The sequence below is a fragment of the Onthophagus taurus genome, chromosome 7 (genome assembly GCF_036711975.1).
Source record: "Onthophagus taurus isolate NC chromosome 7, IU_Otau_3.0, whole genome shotgun sequence".
Taxonomy (NCBI): domain Eukaryota; kingdom Metazoa; phylum Arthropoda; class Insecta; order Coleoptera; family Scarabaeidae; genus Onthophagus; species Onthophagus taurus.
Genome location: NC_091972.1, coordinates 32,574,115 through 32,586,853, shown reverse-complemented (window position 1 = coordinate 32,586,853; position 12,739 = coordinate 32,574,115). Strand labels below are relative to the sequence as shown.

General features: G+C 32.6%; 2 protein-coding genes across 3 annotated transcripts in view; one reads left to right on the top strand and one right to left on the bottom strand.

Moving 5' to 3' along the window:
• LOC111414923 (uncharacterized) overlaps positions 1 to 12,739 on the bottom strand; it is a 23,372-nt gene extending 10,633 nt beyond the window's left edge. Inside the window, exons 1-3 of one of the 2 annotated variants that reach the window (XM_023046392.2) lie at positions 12,392 to 12,739; positions 11,071 to 11,215; positions 3,480 to 4,607 (exon numbers count right to left, since the gene is read on the bottom strand). In XM_023046392.2, the coding sequence (XP_022902160.1) occupies positions 3,480 to 4,607; positions 11,071 to 11,215; positions 12,392 to 12,526 (1,408 nt within the window). In that variant the 5' untranslated portion in view covers positions 12,527 to 12,739. Of the gene's footprint in view, positions 1 to 3,479; positions 4,608 to 11,070; positions 11,216 to 12,237; positions 12,313 to 12,391 lie in introns of those variants that run through there. The other variant, XM_071197344.1, reaches the window with a different exon arrangement.
• LOC111414921 (piwi-like protein Siwi) overlaps positions 10,658 to 12,739 on the top strand; it is a 30,882-nt gene continuing 28,800 nt past the window's right edge. The window contains exon 1 of the mRNA XM_023046389.2: positions 10,658 to 10,750. The gene's annotated coding sequence lies outside the window, so the exon portion shown is untranslated. The remainder of the gene's footprint in view (positions 10,751 to 12,739) is intronic.

Below are 12,739 nucleotides of genomic sequence, written 5' to 3'. Positions count from 1 at the left end.
TTCGAAATGCCTTCTATAAAGCTCGATGCATTTATTTAATCTAGTTTCGACGAAAAGAAAGCTGTTTAAGTCTCAGCACTGGACACGTTTCTAATGGCATTTAACGTTTTGTCATATTTTCCCTGGTTATTGTTTTTTCTTGAAGTCAGGTTGTTTAGTCTGCCCCATAGATAAATGGGTGAAAGCAATGCAAGTGCAATGCAAGTTTACACCAGCTTGTTGAAAGATGCTTCATGCATCCATAGCATTTGTGATAAAAGGTTTGGATTTGCCCGAATCATATTTAAAAGTCAATGATAATAGGATTATGTGGCATCGCATTGCGCACCAGTGTGATTTACGAATTCATAGAGATGTCTGAATGGGCTACACGTTGTCAGTTTCTGTTTCTGTTTTTCAAGAAAAATGTCTTTCTTTGTCGTAATTGCATTGCACATTTTTGCCATGCAGTTGCATCATATTCAAACCATTGAAAATAAATCATCATACACTCTATCATACACTTCTGCGTTAGTAAATGACAAAATGTTTACAGTTACCATGGTTATGTGATTTGTTTTTCTCGATGAGGTAACTGGATCCGATTGGTGGTTACTCGAGTTTTTGACATTTTCTTCTATTATTCGAGAACGGATGGCGATATCGAGATGCGGTTTTCACTAATATTTAGCAAATTTTAAGGTGACTATGGGTTTGTGAAGTAAATAGTACCGTTCCATTTAACTTTTTTTCAAAAATCACGAAAATATGTAATCGCTGCAGATAACGCCCTCTAGCTTAGATAGATACTTATCGACGGTGCATATCCGTTATGTGTTGAGAGATAATTCTAGTTGTTAGATTTTATATTATATTAGTTCATTTATATTGGATTTATTTGTATCGCCTCATTTGTTTAGTTATGACCTTAAATAAAGAAGGAGCCTGCGAGCTCAACTCGTATCAGTCATTCAGTCAGTCTTCGATTCAACACCCACCGAAACAGTACCTCTTCAATTCACGCGGAGCAAGGCTCCCTAAATATCTCTCGCTATATAACTAATCGCAATTTATATGTATTAAGTTTAAGTGTAATTAATAATAAAGTTTATGGAAACGTAAAACCAAGATTTTGTTGTTAACCAGCGCCCACCAAATAAAACTAAATAATCACTAGTAATACACATAATCAAATGTTATTGGAGTTTTATTAAAAAATACTTAAACCTGTGGCTTCACTATTAAATAAAACAATTTATTACAATATATATATTCCAGTAAATCTGACTTCACTGTATAATTATCTCTTTTTCTACACATCTCTGCTGGCGACAAATTTATACAATCGTGCGACGCTACGTCGCGACCTTCGAAGTTAGCTGGAGAAAGCTGGTAAAAAGCAATAGATGCAACGCCGAGACATCGCGATAAGGAGGCATAACATCTGGCAATCATTTTCACGTAATGCACCTGGAAGGCCAAGCTAATACCAACAGCGACAAAAAATAAAGAACGTAGCCGTGTATCGAATACACCTCAAAACTATCAAACTTCAAGCCCGTGTGATCTTTCTACCGGTGCATAACAAAAAACGATTACGGGATTTTAAAACCAGTCTTTATAAAGAATAGGAAATTAAAAAAATACAATAACAAAAATTAAAGAGACTCAGAGATCAAATTATATTGTCGGAGCAAACGATAAATACAAATTAATTTTGGCTAAAAGTACCTTTTTTTCTTGCCTAAACTGTAACGTTGTATACTATATTATGGCGCTACTTCCAAAGGCGCCAATGTGGTCAGGCGTCCTATTAACGTGATTAGGTCATCGCGAGTGATATCACTACTATCCGTGCTAAATTCAAGACCCCTCTGTTTAGAGATGGATATCTTCGCAATCGCTCGATAAAAAAATGGCGGTAAAATTTGGACGTCGCGCCTTTATTTTACCTACAAAATGAAATAAAGGCGCGACGTTCAGTCTGCAATACACAAAAGCACCATCTTTTCCGATTTTATATTGGTCGTTTAGGTATCGAGGCATTTACGTCTCTAGAAAGTGAAGGTTTGTTCGAATTAAAAATTGAAGATAAGTAACGATCATCCCCAACTTCCTACTCCTGTTAAAACTGTATTCAATGATAGGTAATGCACAAAAGTACCTTTAAATATAAATAAATCAAAACAAAATAGTTATTATTGATACAAGATAGCAAAATGACACTTTTGCATTCGAGAACGAAATTCTACTAAAAGTTGATTTTTGCGTAGTACTTAGTAACCTTCAAAATAAAAATTTTTGTCAAGAGAACGTAAAAGCCTTTTATAACCAGGACGTAATAATTATTTACGTAACCAGTTACGAAAAGACTAAGAGCGAAGCGAGCGAGTTTTGTAAATTACGTGAGTTAAACAAAATTAGCCATTTATAACGGTTAAGTACAAAATTTTATCTAATTCCATTGAATTAATTTATTCAATACTTGACTTATTCTATTAGTGACAGATTGTCAATTTATCAATTTGTAGTTAGGTAATGGAATTCATTAAATCACTAGTGATGTAATTAAATCATTACATCACTAGTTATAAAAAAGTAACGTCAAAAAGATATGTAAAATTTAATTTTCATAATGGAATTAGGTAATAGTATATTAAAAAACTAGTTTCGTAAGACACGCTTGAAATGCACGAATTCAAGTTTAAAAAAGAGTTTTTAAATGAATGAGTGCTTTAAGTCTTATGAAACGTGTTTTTATGATATTTTTTGTAATTCACGTTTTTATCCTCTTTTTTTAACAAACATAAAATAAATGTTGACAATGTAGGGAAATAGGTATGTAGCAGTTGGTAACACAGTAACACTTCAAAATAGCAATGAATTGGCAATCAGAATTTGTCAAAACACAAAATGTATTCACCTGAAAAAAATGTTTCATGTACACCTCCCGAAATAAGAAAAATTGCTCAGAGTTCATTAAAACACTACTTCCAGAGAAGTCCCACGAAAGGTATGAATAACAGTACGCTAAATTTAAGGCGTGGTGCGAAGAAAAGAAGATTAAAGAAATTTCAGAAAATGACCCAATGTAACCAACTTGTACTGGTTCCATAAAATGTTACTAAAATGTCATTACAGCATCGGATGCTGTAAGGAGTCTCATTACAACACCCGTTTGAATACTGTAATAGTCCATTATGTCCAGCTACGACAATCAATGTATTTGATATTATTAATTGTTAAGTTGTTGTTATGAACAAATTACAACCATAAAATAATTAACATTTAATTGTTTTATGCAAATTCATAATACATTTATTAAATATGTGACGTTCAAAAATAAATATGTAGTTGATTTAATGTTATAAATGAAGAATTATGTAATGAATTTATAAAACTTTAGAACACACAGTTTTCGCAAAAATGTTGTACACGATAGCGAAATTCTTTTGCATTTTCGAACGAATTTTTTGCTCGCTTAAAAATATTTTACTTACAAACATATCCTAAAGCACCAATCCATGACGATAACCATAAAAAGAATGCCTTCATTTTGTGCGTTGGACTGACAAACAAGTTGATAACAACAAAAACTAACGCTGCCGTATTCACTGATCCAACCAAATGAGTTGCCAGATGAAACGGTAGCCTCTCTATCCTATTATACATGAAAGTAGGAAATAAAGCGTAAAACATGAATATCGAAAATTTTAACGAAATAGTTTGTAAAAGTGACTTATAAAAAGTCGGTTGAAGCAGAAAACTATACTTCGTGTCAAATAAACTTGGTTTGGGTTGTGCATTTGGTACAAAAACAGTCGGTTCGTTAGTTAATGTTGATTCCCCAACATCGAATGAATAACTCGTGTTGTTATTTAAATGAGTTTCTGTAAATAACGGTGTAGGAAATCCTTCATCTACAGTTTCAATGCGTTCGATATCGATATTTTTAAACGAATTTTGTAGAGTGCTTTTCGTTTTTGGTTTTGCATTTTCTTGTTCATCATCGAATGTAACCCAAGATTTTCGTGATGATTTTGATTGGTTTTCGATATGATTTGATTCAGATTCTATCGTAGCTATAACGGTCGAAGTCGACGGCGTATCTTCAGATGGCAATGAGTGCCTCGCGTTTTGTAATTCCGTTGAATTTTTTGCAAAAATATCTACTTCATCATCCTGACTTGCTTGGTGAATTAATTTATAAGGATTTCCTTGTGCTTTTAAATAAGGCGGTTTTTTAATTAACATTGACACTATCACTCCTTGTAAAATAATCGCTTGATACCACAAAATTACTTTTAAAAATCCAATTTTTATGATATGATCACCCATTATAGTTGGCGTTAAAACAAATCCAACAACCGTGGCTGCTTGTAGAAACACATTAACTTGCATTAATCGTACTTTAAAATATTGAGCGATGATAATTTCGTTTTGGGATAATAAAATTGAAGCTCCCATTCCTGTTAGAAGACCTGCCACAACAAACCATGGTGCTGTTCTTGAACCGATAGCAACCGCAAACCATATAAATAAAAGTCCTGAACATACTAAACATACTCCTGATGTTGATACTAAACGAGGCCATTTACTATATTCGATTAATTTTCGAAACCATGGATCTAAAACAAAAAGAATAATTAGATTTAAAAATTATAATAGGATAGAAATTTCAATTTGTGTTCTTTTAAGTTGTTGTAAAAGAATATTTATCAAAACAGGAAAGTACAAAATTTATCATTTCTTAGGATATAATTTCTAGGCGAATTTTATGGAGAGTTTCTCGAAAAATAGTGAAAACTTTTAGTTTTATTTTTGTTTCTCAGTAGCAATAAACACCTGGAAAAAGAAATTCCTTTTTCTAGAAAAGTCAACTTTTATGTTGAAAAACATGGTCAATTTTTTGAAATAAAAATTTTATTTTACTAAAACGTTAGAACAAGTAACAAAAGCAAACGTTAACTTCATAATTGCATAATTAAAAAAATAACAATTACAAATCATACATAGTTATATTAAATGTTGGAAATGTCCGCCGTTAGCTTCAATGCACGCCGCAATTCTTCGACACATTGACTGTCTAGCAAGCAGGAAAACCCCCGGAGAGGTTTGAATTATGTCGCAAGATACAACAATACGATATAATCTCTTAATTGGTCAACATTTTCAACTGGAGTAGCTAAACAATTAAGTTCGTGAGAACGACCGATCCAACGGTCTGGATATTCGTCGTCCAAGTATGTATTGGCGAGCAACCAAACTAAAGTGGGCAGGAGCTCTATCATGCATAAAGTACATGTTTTGCCTTACTTGAAGCGGTACATCTTCCAGCAGTTCCGGCAGTACTTCTTCTAGAAATTATCGATAATCTGCACCGTTTAATCTGTTTGGTAAAAAATGTGAGCCTATCAAATGATTGACAATTGATCAAATGATCAATTGTTGCTGTTGATGGCCTTCTGCAATATCCTTCGAGAAAGATGCTTCATCGGTAAACAGAACTTCGGCTCCAAACTCAGGATTTTGAACTATTTTGTCTTGCATCCATGTACAAAAAGCCAATCTTGGCGGAAAATCTCTTGGCAATAAGGCTTTTACTCTTTGGATATGGTAGGGGTACAAAAGTCGCCTTTTCAAAATTCTCCAAACCGTCGAGCGAGATAGGTTTAAGTTGTGAGCAATTTTTCTGGTACTTGTGGTCGGATTTTCATCAATTTCGTTGAGAACAGCTTCTTCTACATGGGGATTTACAACTTCCATACCTTTACGGTTTGGAGAACTTTGAAAAGACAACTTTTGCATAATTTTTTCATTTTTTTTATTTTGCAATTATGAAGTTAATGCTTGGTTTTTGTACTTGTTCTAACGTTTACATAAATTTATTTAATCGTAAAATAAAATTTTTATTTCAAAAAATTGACCATGGTTTTCAACATAAAAGTTGATTTTTCTAGAAAACGGTCAACTTTAGAGGTCATGACCAGTACCTTTTTTGTGTAGAAAACATTGACGGTACTCAAAACCGTACTTTTACTAGTGTCGTAGAAGTTGGGGAGAAAAACAACCACTATCAAAATCTTCACCAATTATGACTTTAAAAAATTTTTTTCTCACACAAAACTTAGCTTATTATGAGTAGAAAATGCTTACAAACACTGTTTTCTGCACGATAAACGGTTCCGGAGATATTCGAAAAAACGATTTTTTTTATTAAATTTCAACACCCTGTGTATCTCGAAAATGGTGCATTTTAGAAGATAAGTTGATAGAAACTTTTTTCAAATTTTTGGACAAGCTATTACATCCTGAAGTCTTGCGCATATATTATGAAACATCCTGTATATATAAATGTTAGCTGTAAACTGTACTTCCAGTAATACACTAAAAGAAGATGCTTCGGGTTACGGGTTAAGCAGAACATGTTTTTGATTGTTTTTAAAGAGTCTGATTATTTATTTTTAACTAGTACGCGCTGGTAAACAACAAATTCTTGCTTTAAGTTTCAATAAACTTTATTACCAAACTTACCTTAATATATACATATAAATTGCGATTAGTTATGGGAGCTCTGGGGGATTAGTTATCGAAGACTGGTCAAATGAAAGCTACGGTTTTGAACTCGCAGGCTCCTTTTTTATTTAAAATCATAACCAAAACCCTTACACAAAGACTTAAATATAAACACCCCAACGCATTTCGACACTTAACTAAACAAACAAATAATACGATAAAGAACCCTAAGCTTCCGGTTCGATACACTCCAATTCCAGACTAAATAACGGAATAATACAAATAAAATATAAACGCATTAATACAATATAAAATCTAACAATCTCGTTTACTGGTCCCAAGGAATTCGTTCCAAATTCCCCAGTTTGTGATTGGGCCTGGTTTGGTGAACCTGGTGGGCCTGGTTTCTGCAGATTTTAACGACTGGAAACATGCTGAATATATATCCGATCATGAAAATTTCGCCTCTCATAAACAGAACATCCGTATATTTGTCAATCAATCTAGAGAAAATAGTGAATAGTTCAGAAATTATTCAATTATGTCACTGGAAAAAAATACTAATTATTTTTTTCCAATAATTAGTATTTTAAAGCGAATTGTTAAGGTTATAAAATTTTTAAGTTCAAGAGGTTTAGCTTTTAGAGGTGACAATCAATTTAATGGTAATAAATATAATGGAAATTATTTAAGATTCCCAGAGCTTTTAGCAAAATTTGACCCCATCTTACAACAACATAATGTTAAATCTTGCAAACAGTACTGGTCATGTATCTTGTATAACGTATAGGGACGATTTAGAACATCATTTTATTGAAGAATGCCTTCAGTGTAAACATCTAAATTTACTTGAAAATAAAGAAAATATATCAACGACACATTATTAAAACTTGTTAGAAAGAATCTTTGTTCTTGCTTGTTTTCCGTATAGCTTTAGTCGTGGTCAAGTCGTTGGTGTATGTAGAAGTGTAGCTAATAACGTATCTCGTAAATATGATCCTTTTGTGTATCTTTCAAATTTGAAACGCAGAGATGCGTTATCTGATGTAATTGTATCGTTGTTTCTTGGTTTTATGTTTGGTTTATAAAACTGAAAAATATAATGTGCACCAAAGTAGCACTATCAAGAAAATGAATGACGACGAAATTGTTCTTGTCGAAAGTCAGTTAATAGATAGACTTGAAACATATTGCCTAAGTCGGTGCGAAGTAATATTGAAAATGTATTGCTTATTGATGATGATTATACAATACAAATAAAAAATCTTTGTCCATCTTACATATACTGTAACTAGGTTCTCATGAGAATGTGTTTACTTTTAAGTTAATACATTACTTTACAAGATAAATATATATTTAAACCATTATAGCTACATTAACTTGATTTTTTCTAACACTTTAGTTGTGTAAAGTAATCCAAATGACTACAGCCATGTATGTTGATTTTCTGAAGTAAATATTATTAATAAATGAACCATTTTTGTTTTCCTTCGAGTTAAATAAACTAATCAATTAAATACAATCGATTTTCAAAGTTCTTAGTGCATAGGATAGGTCATCTGTATGACTTCTTTGCCATCGTCTATTCTATTCGACGAAGCATAGCCTCTTCATATAAAAAATAAGCATAACCTTCCATGGCCAAGAAGAATAGTTGACTCGAAAATTGAGTCTACGTTTCCTACCGTGACCATAACATTGCGAAATTTTTTTAACCCTCCGCATACGAGGTCAATTAAACTCACATGCCCTACTAGGTGGGGTATGACATACCCCGGAAATAAAATACTATTTCTATACAATTTTACATAGAACACGGTCTCGCGCGTCTTTTTTGTTTTTCAATTTTTTCAGTTTTCCTGAAGCTGGGGTATATGATACCCTACCTCGTATGCGGAGGGTTAAGCATTGCTACTACAAATTGTAGTGGCAAAAGATTTTTTCACCCCTCAAAAGGATAAAAAATGATTTGCGTTCTTCTTTGGGACAGAGTAAATTAAGTGATTTAAGAATTTTATCCATAGAATCTTCACTTTGACGGTGTACGTGACCTTATTGTAAAGAATAATTTTACTAGTTTTGCTGTGTTTGAGAGCTGGTTATCAACAAACATATTTTATGATTTGATTAACATTCCCGGTTGTCGGTTACTTAGGAATGATCATGTCGGTAAATGAGCAATTTATATTGCGGATGGATTGAAAACAGAACAATTGAACAATGCTAGATATCTTTTTCTTTCAATAAATCAAAAATTTGTTTAGTTGTATGTTATAGGTCTGAAATCTACAATAAAAGATACTTTATAGACGAGTTGGTTCCTGTACACAATGTAAGTGATTATGAACTTATATTCTGTAACTTTAATTTAACAGTCAGTGACTTTGCCTAGATAAGTATATTAGGTCTTTGAAATATTTTGATCAAGCTCTCTTTTTAAACTTCACCTAGTCACTCCCTTTTGATGATGTATATCACCTACATGTTATTGACGACAAGGTAAAATTATTTATTAATCTCAGCTATTGACTAAATGCCTCCCGTGTGAGAGTAACTTCTGCCAAGGATCCCTGTCCGTGGGTTACTGATAATGTTAGATTGATGCGATAAAAAAACAAAAAGTCAGCATGACTGGACCTATTATAAAGAATTAAGAAATCTTGTAAATACCGCTATTAAGTGTGAAAAACGTGCTTACATTAGTCATGCTGTACAGAATTCTTCTGGGAAGCTCAATGCTATGACCACTGTAGGGTTGATAATTTGATTAATGACTTTGGTAAAGCAAAATTTGACCTTGGTGTTTTCTCATTTAGGTTGGTGTCCGAGAGTGATATTTTAGCTGAATTACATAATATACGATCAAATGCTGTGGGTACTGATGGTATTGCTATTAAATTTATAAAAATGGCTCGTCCTGTAATCTTACCTCATATAACAAATATTATTAATACTTGTCTATTAGAAGGTGTTTTCCCTTCAATATGGAAAAGGTCCATCGTGATATCGGTACCGAAGGTACGAAGTCCAAAGGAATACTAATGTCTAAGACCCATAACTTCCCATAAGCATTTTGTGTTAATTATCAAAAGTATTGGAAAAAATAGTTAACAGACAACTAACGGAGTTTTTGAAGGCTGATCGCATTGTTCCAGTGAATCAGTCGGTTTTCAGGGAAGGACATAGCTCTAAAAGTGCTCTGAACAATATAGTGGATGATATTGTTACTGCAACTGACTCCTCTCAAATTCTTCTGAGTTTTCATTATTTCCTTGCAATTGGTCTTTACGACCTTTCATTCTGTTAGATTGAGTGGAAGATCAGGGTTGACCTGAACTGCGTCTATATGTACGGGCTTTTTTCTTAATAACTAAATTAAATTTCTTTTATAATATTTTGTTTTATTTTTTGTATTTTTTTTTTGAAATCATTCTTGTATCGAATGTGGTATACTATTTATATATTATATTACTTCACAAAATTGTAATTATAAAATTAGTGCAATGAAAATAGCACTAAACAAAGTCTTGAACTTCTGGTACTTTTATATGTCTTTGTATCATGTCTTTTATTACATGAATTTTCTTATGAAAGGGGCGCACTCTTTTTAATAGCCCTGGGGTGCCGAATATTTTATGACGGCCCTGCTAAATCCTTCCTCAATTGCTGTATCAGAATTAATGTATCAAAAAGAGAATAAAGCTACAAGTATTACTAGTTGTTTTCCAATATCAACCTGTGGAAAATGTAGGGTTGGCTGCCCCACTACGAACCTTAATTAACTCCATTTTTCTGCAGGATAATTATGAAATAATCATAACCATTTCTTTGTCGTTGTAAAAAGATAACTAGGACTTATGTTTAACTTAAATTGTATGATAGAATGAATCAAGTTGTAACAGTTTGGGAATCACTGGATTATACATATAAACGAAATTTACATAGAAGGAAAATTGAAAAAATTTAGATAAACTACTTGCATACAAAAACTTTCTCTGAGAAGACACCGTGTGATAATTTAAGGGTTAAAAAGAATAAATTGTAAAAAAAGAAAGTTGCCAAATTATTAAATTTATGCGATAACAAGTTTAATATGTAGTGGGTAAAGAAGATACCCGAACAACTGTAAGCAAAAGAAAGAAGGGAAGAAACGAATGACCGCATTCTGCGTCGTTGCGCATTCGTTAGTATTCGTTCGCCATTTGAGTTACGAACGTCGTTGTGTTCTTGTCGTCTTTGGCGATTTGCTTAAGAGGTAAGTTAATTTATTTCTTCTTTAAGTAAATAGAAACAATCGGACATTTTATCAAAATCGTTTTAAACGAATATATCAATTATTTTTTACCACAAAAATAAATTTCTTTTAGTTGAAAATCGTGTTACAACACGTATAGCGTTAAGAGCTTGTGGAGCCGTAATGCTGGTCCACAGGTGTTTGGTTTCTTTTTTATAAACAAGTTTCGAGTGATCGAGACACAAATATGTTTCAAAATATATTTTATTGAGGGCAAGTATTATCTCAAGGTCAAAGCGGAAGAACAAACACTTTTTAAAAAAATTATTTCTATAACTTACCAGTTAATGTCCAAATTGCCATGAAAAATAACGGGGTATAAATAAACGGAGTGTCCCATAGCGTTGGATATGCCGATCTTAATGTTTCTAATCTTAACCATGCTGTTAAAATTCCAAATCCTAATATTAAACTTGGAATTAATATCTGAAAATAGAATTTTTTTAAATAAGTAATCTATTTTGATGCAACTATGTAGCAAATACTTAATTATTTAACAACAAAGTATAATTTAATTCAGAAAGCAATAAGTTTTTGTAAATTACTGCATTCAACCTACACCGGAAACTGTTTTTGATAACAATAAATACAAAATTGATAGCAAAGTATTAATGTATGTCCACACCAAAGAAACACCGGGACATTTTGTTCCTGATTGTCGCAATCTGTTTAGAAAGCAGAAACAAGAACATATTTATCGTAAACATTCTGTTCACACCAAGAAAATTCATTTTAGTCGCTCAAGAAACTTTCCGTCTACATCAGCATACAGATAATTTTGAAGCGACTACTTTCACATGTGTTAAACAAGGAATAAAATTTCAATGTATTAAATAAAGAGGTACATATCGACTACAATGGATCTGTTCTATTGTAACTTATACAAAGCTTATAGCCATTCTTCTTCCACTTACGCTAAATAGATACACAAGTCGCTCATAAGCACCCCCTGTATATTGTATGTTTCAGTATTTGAATACAATGTGGTGCAATGATGATTTAGAGCCAGCAGTGGCTGCAATTATTATTATTTTGCAAAAACAAAATTTTTCCTTATGAGTTCATTAAAGAATTTTTATCACGTGGGTTCCTCAAACACTCGGCATTTTTGTATATCTCACTTAAATGTACCACTGGAACGACATATTTTTTGCACACGTTTCGGAAACAAGTTACAATATGTCCACACTGCCCAAAACAAAAATGTTTACAGATGTTTTTAAATTTCCTAATTTTATTTATCGCTAAATGCAGAAACAAGCAACTTATAGGAACATTTCTTTCTGCAACCATAAACAATAAGGAAAACTTTGAGATACAAGTTCCAGGAACAAGCAATATAAACACAATGTTCCTTTGTGTTCCTTTCGGTGTGGACGTAACTTTAGAGTAGTCCCAACATTCTTTTATAGAACTAATCTTTCGTGGTAATAAGTTTTAATATTTACCTAACTCGACGTTTTCATTTAATGTTTATTTAGCAAAAGTGCACAAACAAATATTTAACACTGCAGAAAACGAACAAATACGACTTAGTCCGAAAAGTGACGCATAAATTGTTTTAGACACGACTCTTATCAGGTAAATAGTGTAAGATATTACCTGGAAAAATATGCAAGTGATTACAATAATCCATCCATAACCACCATCGGGAATACTGGGTCCCAATTCAGATTGTGTTGTTGGTACGCTGTCTAATCTTAACCGATTTCCGCGACTATTTTCTGTTCTTTCCATTACGTTGTTTTATCGGTTATTGAGTTAAAAATGAATCTAACGCGGCTTCATCACCGTTTGTTTCACGCCCGCTGTTCTATCTACGGTATAAATTCCTTATCTTATCATCGAGAGGCTAAATGCGACTAATAATGATATCACGATAATATACGTGGGAAACTAAACGGAGAAAATGTTTAAATAAAAAAAAACGCTACTCGTTAATTTGAAGTG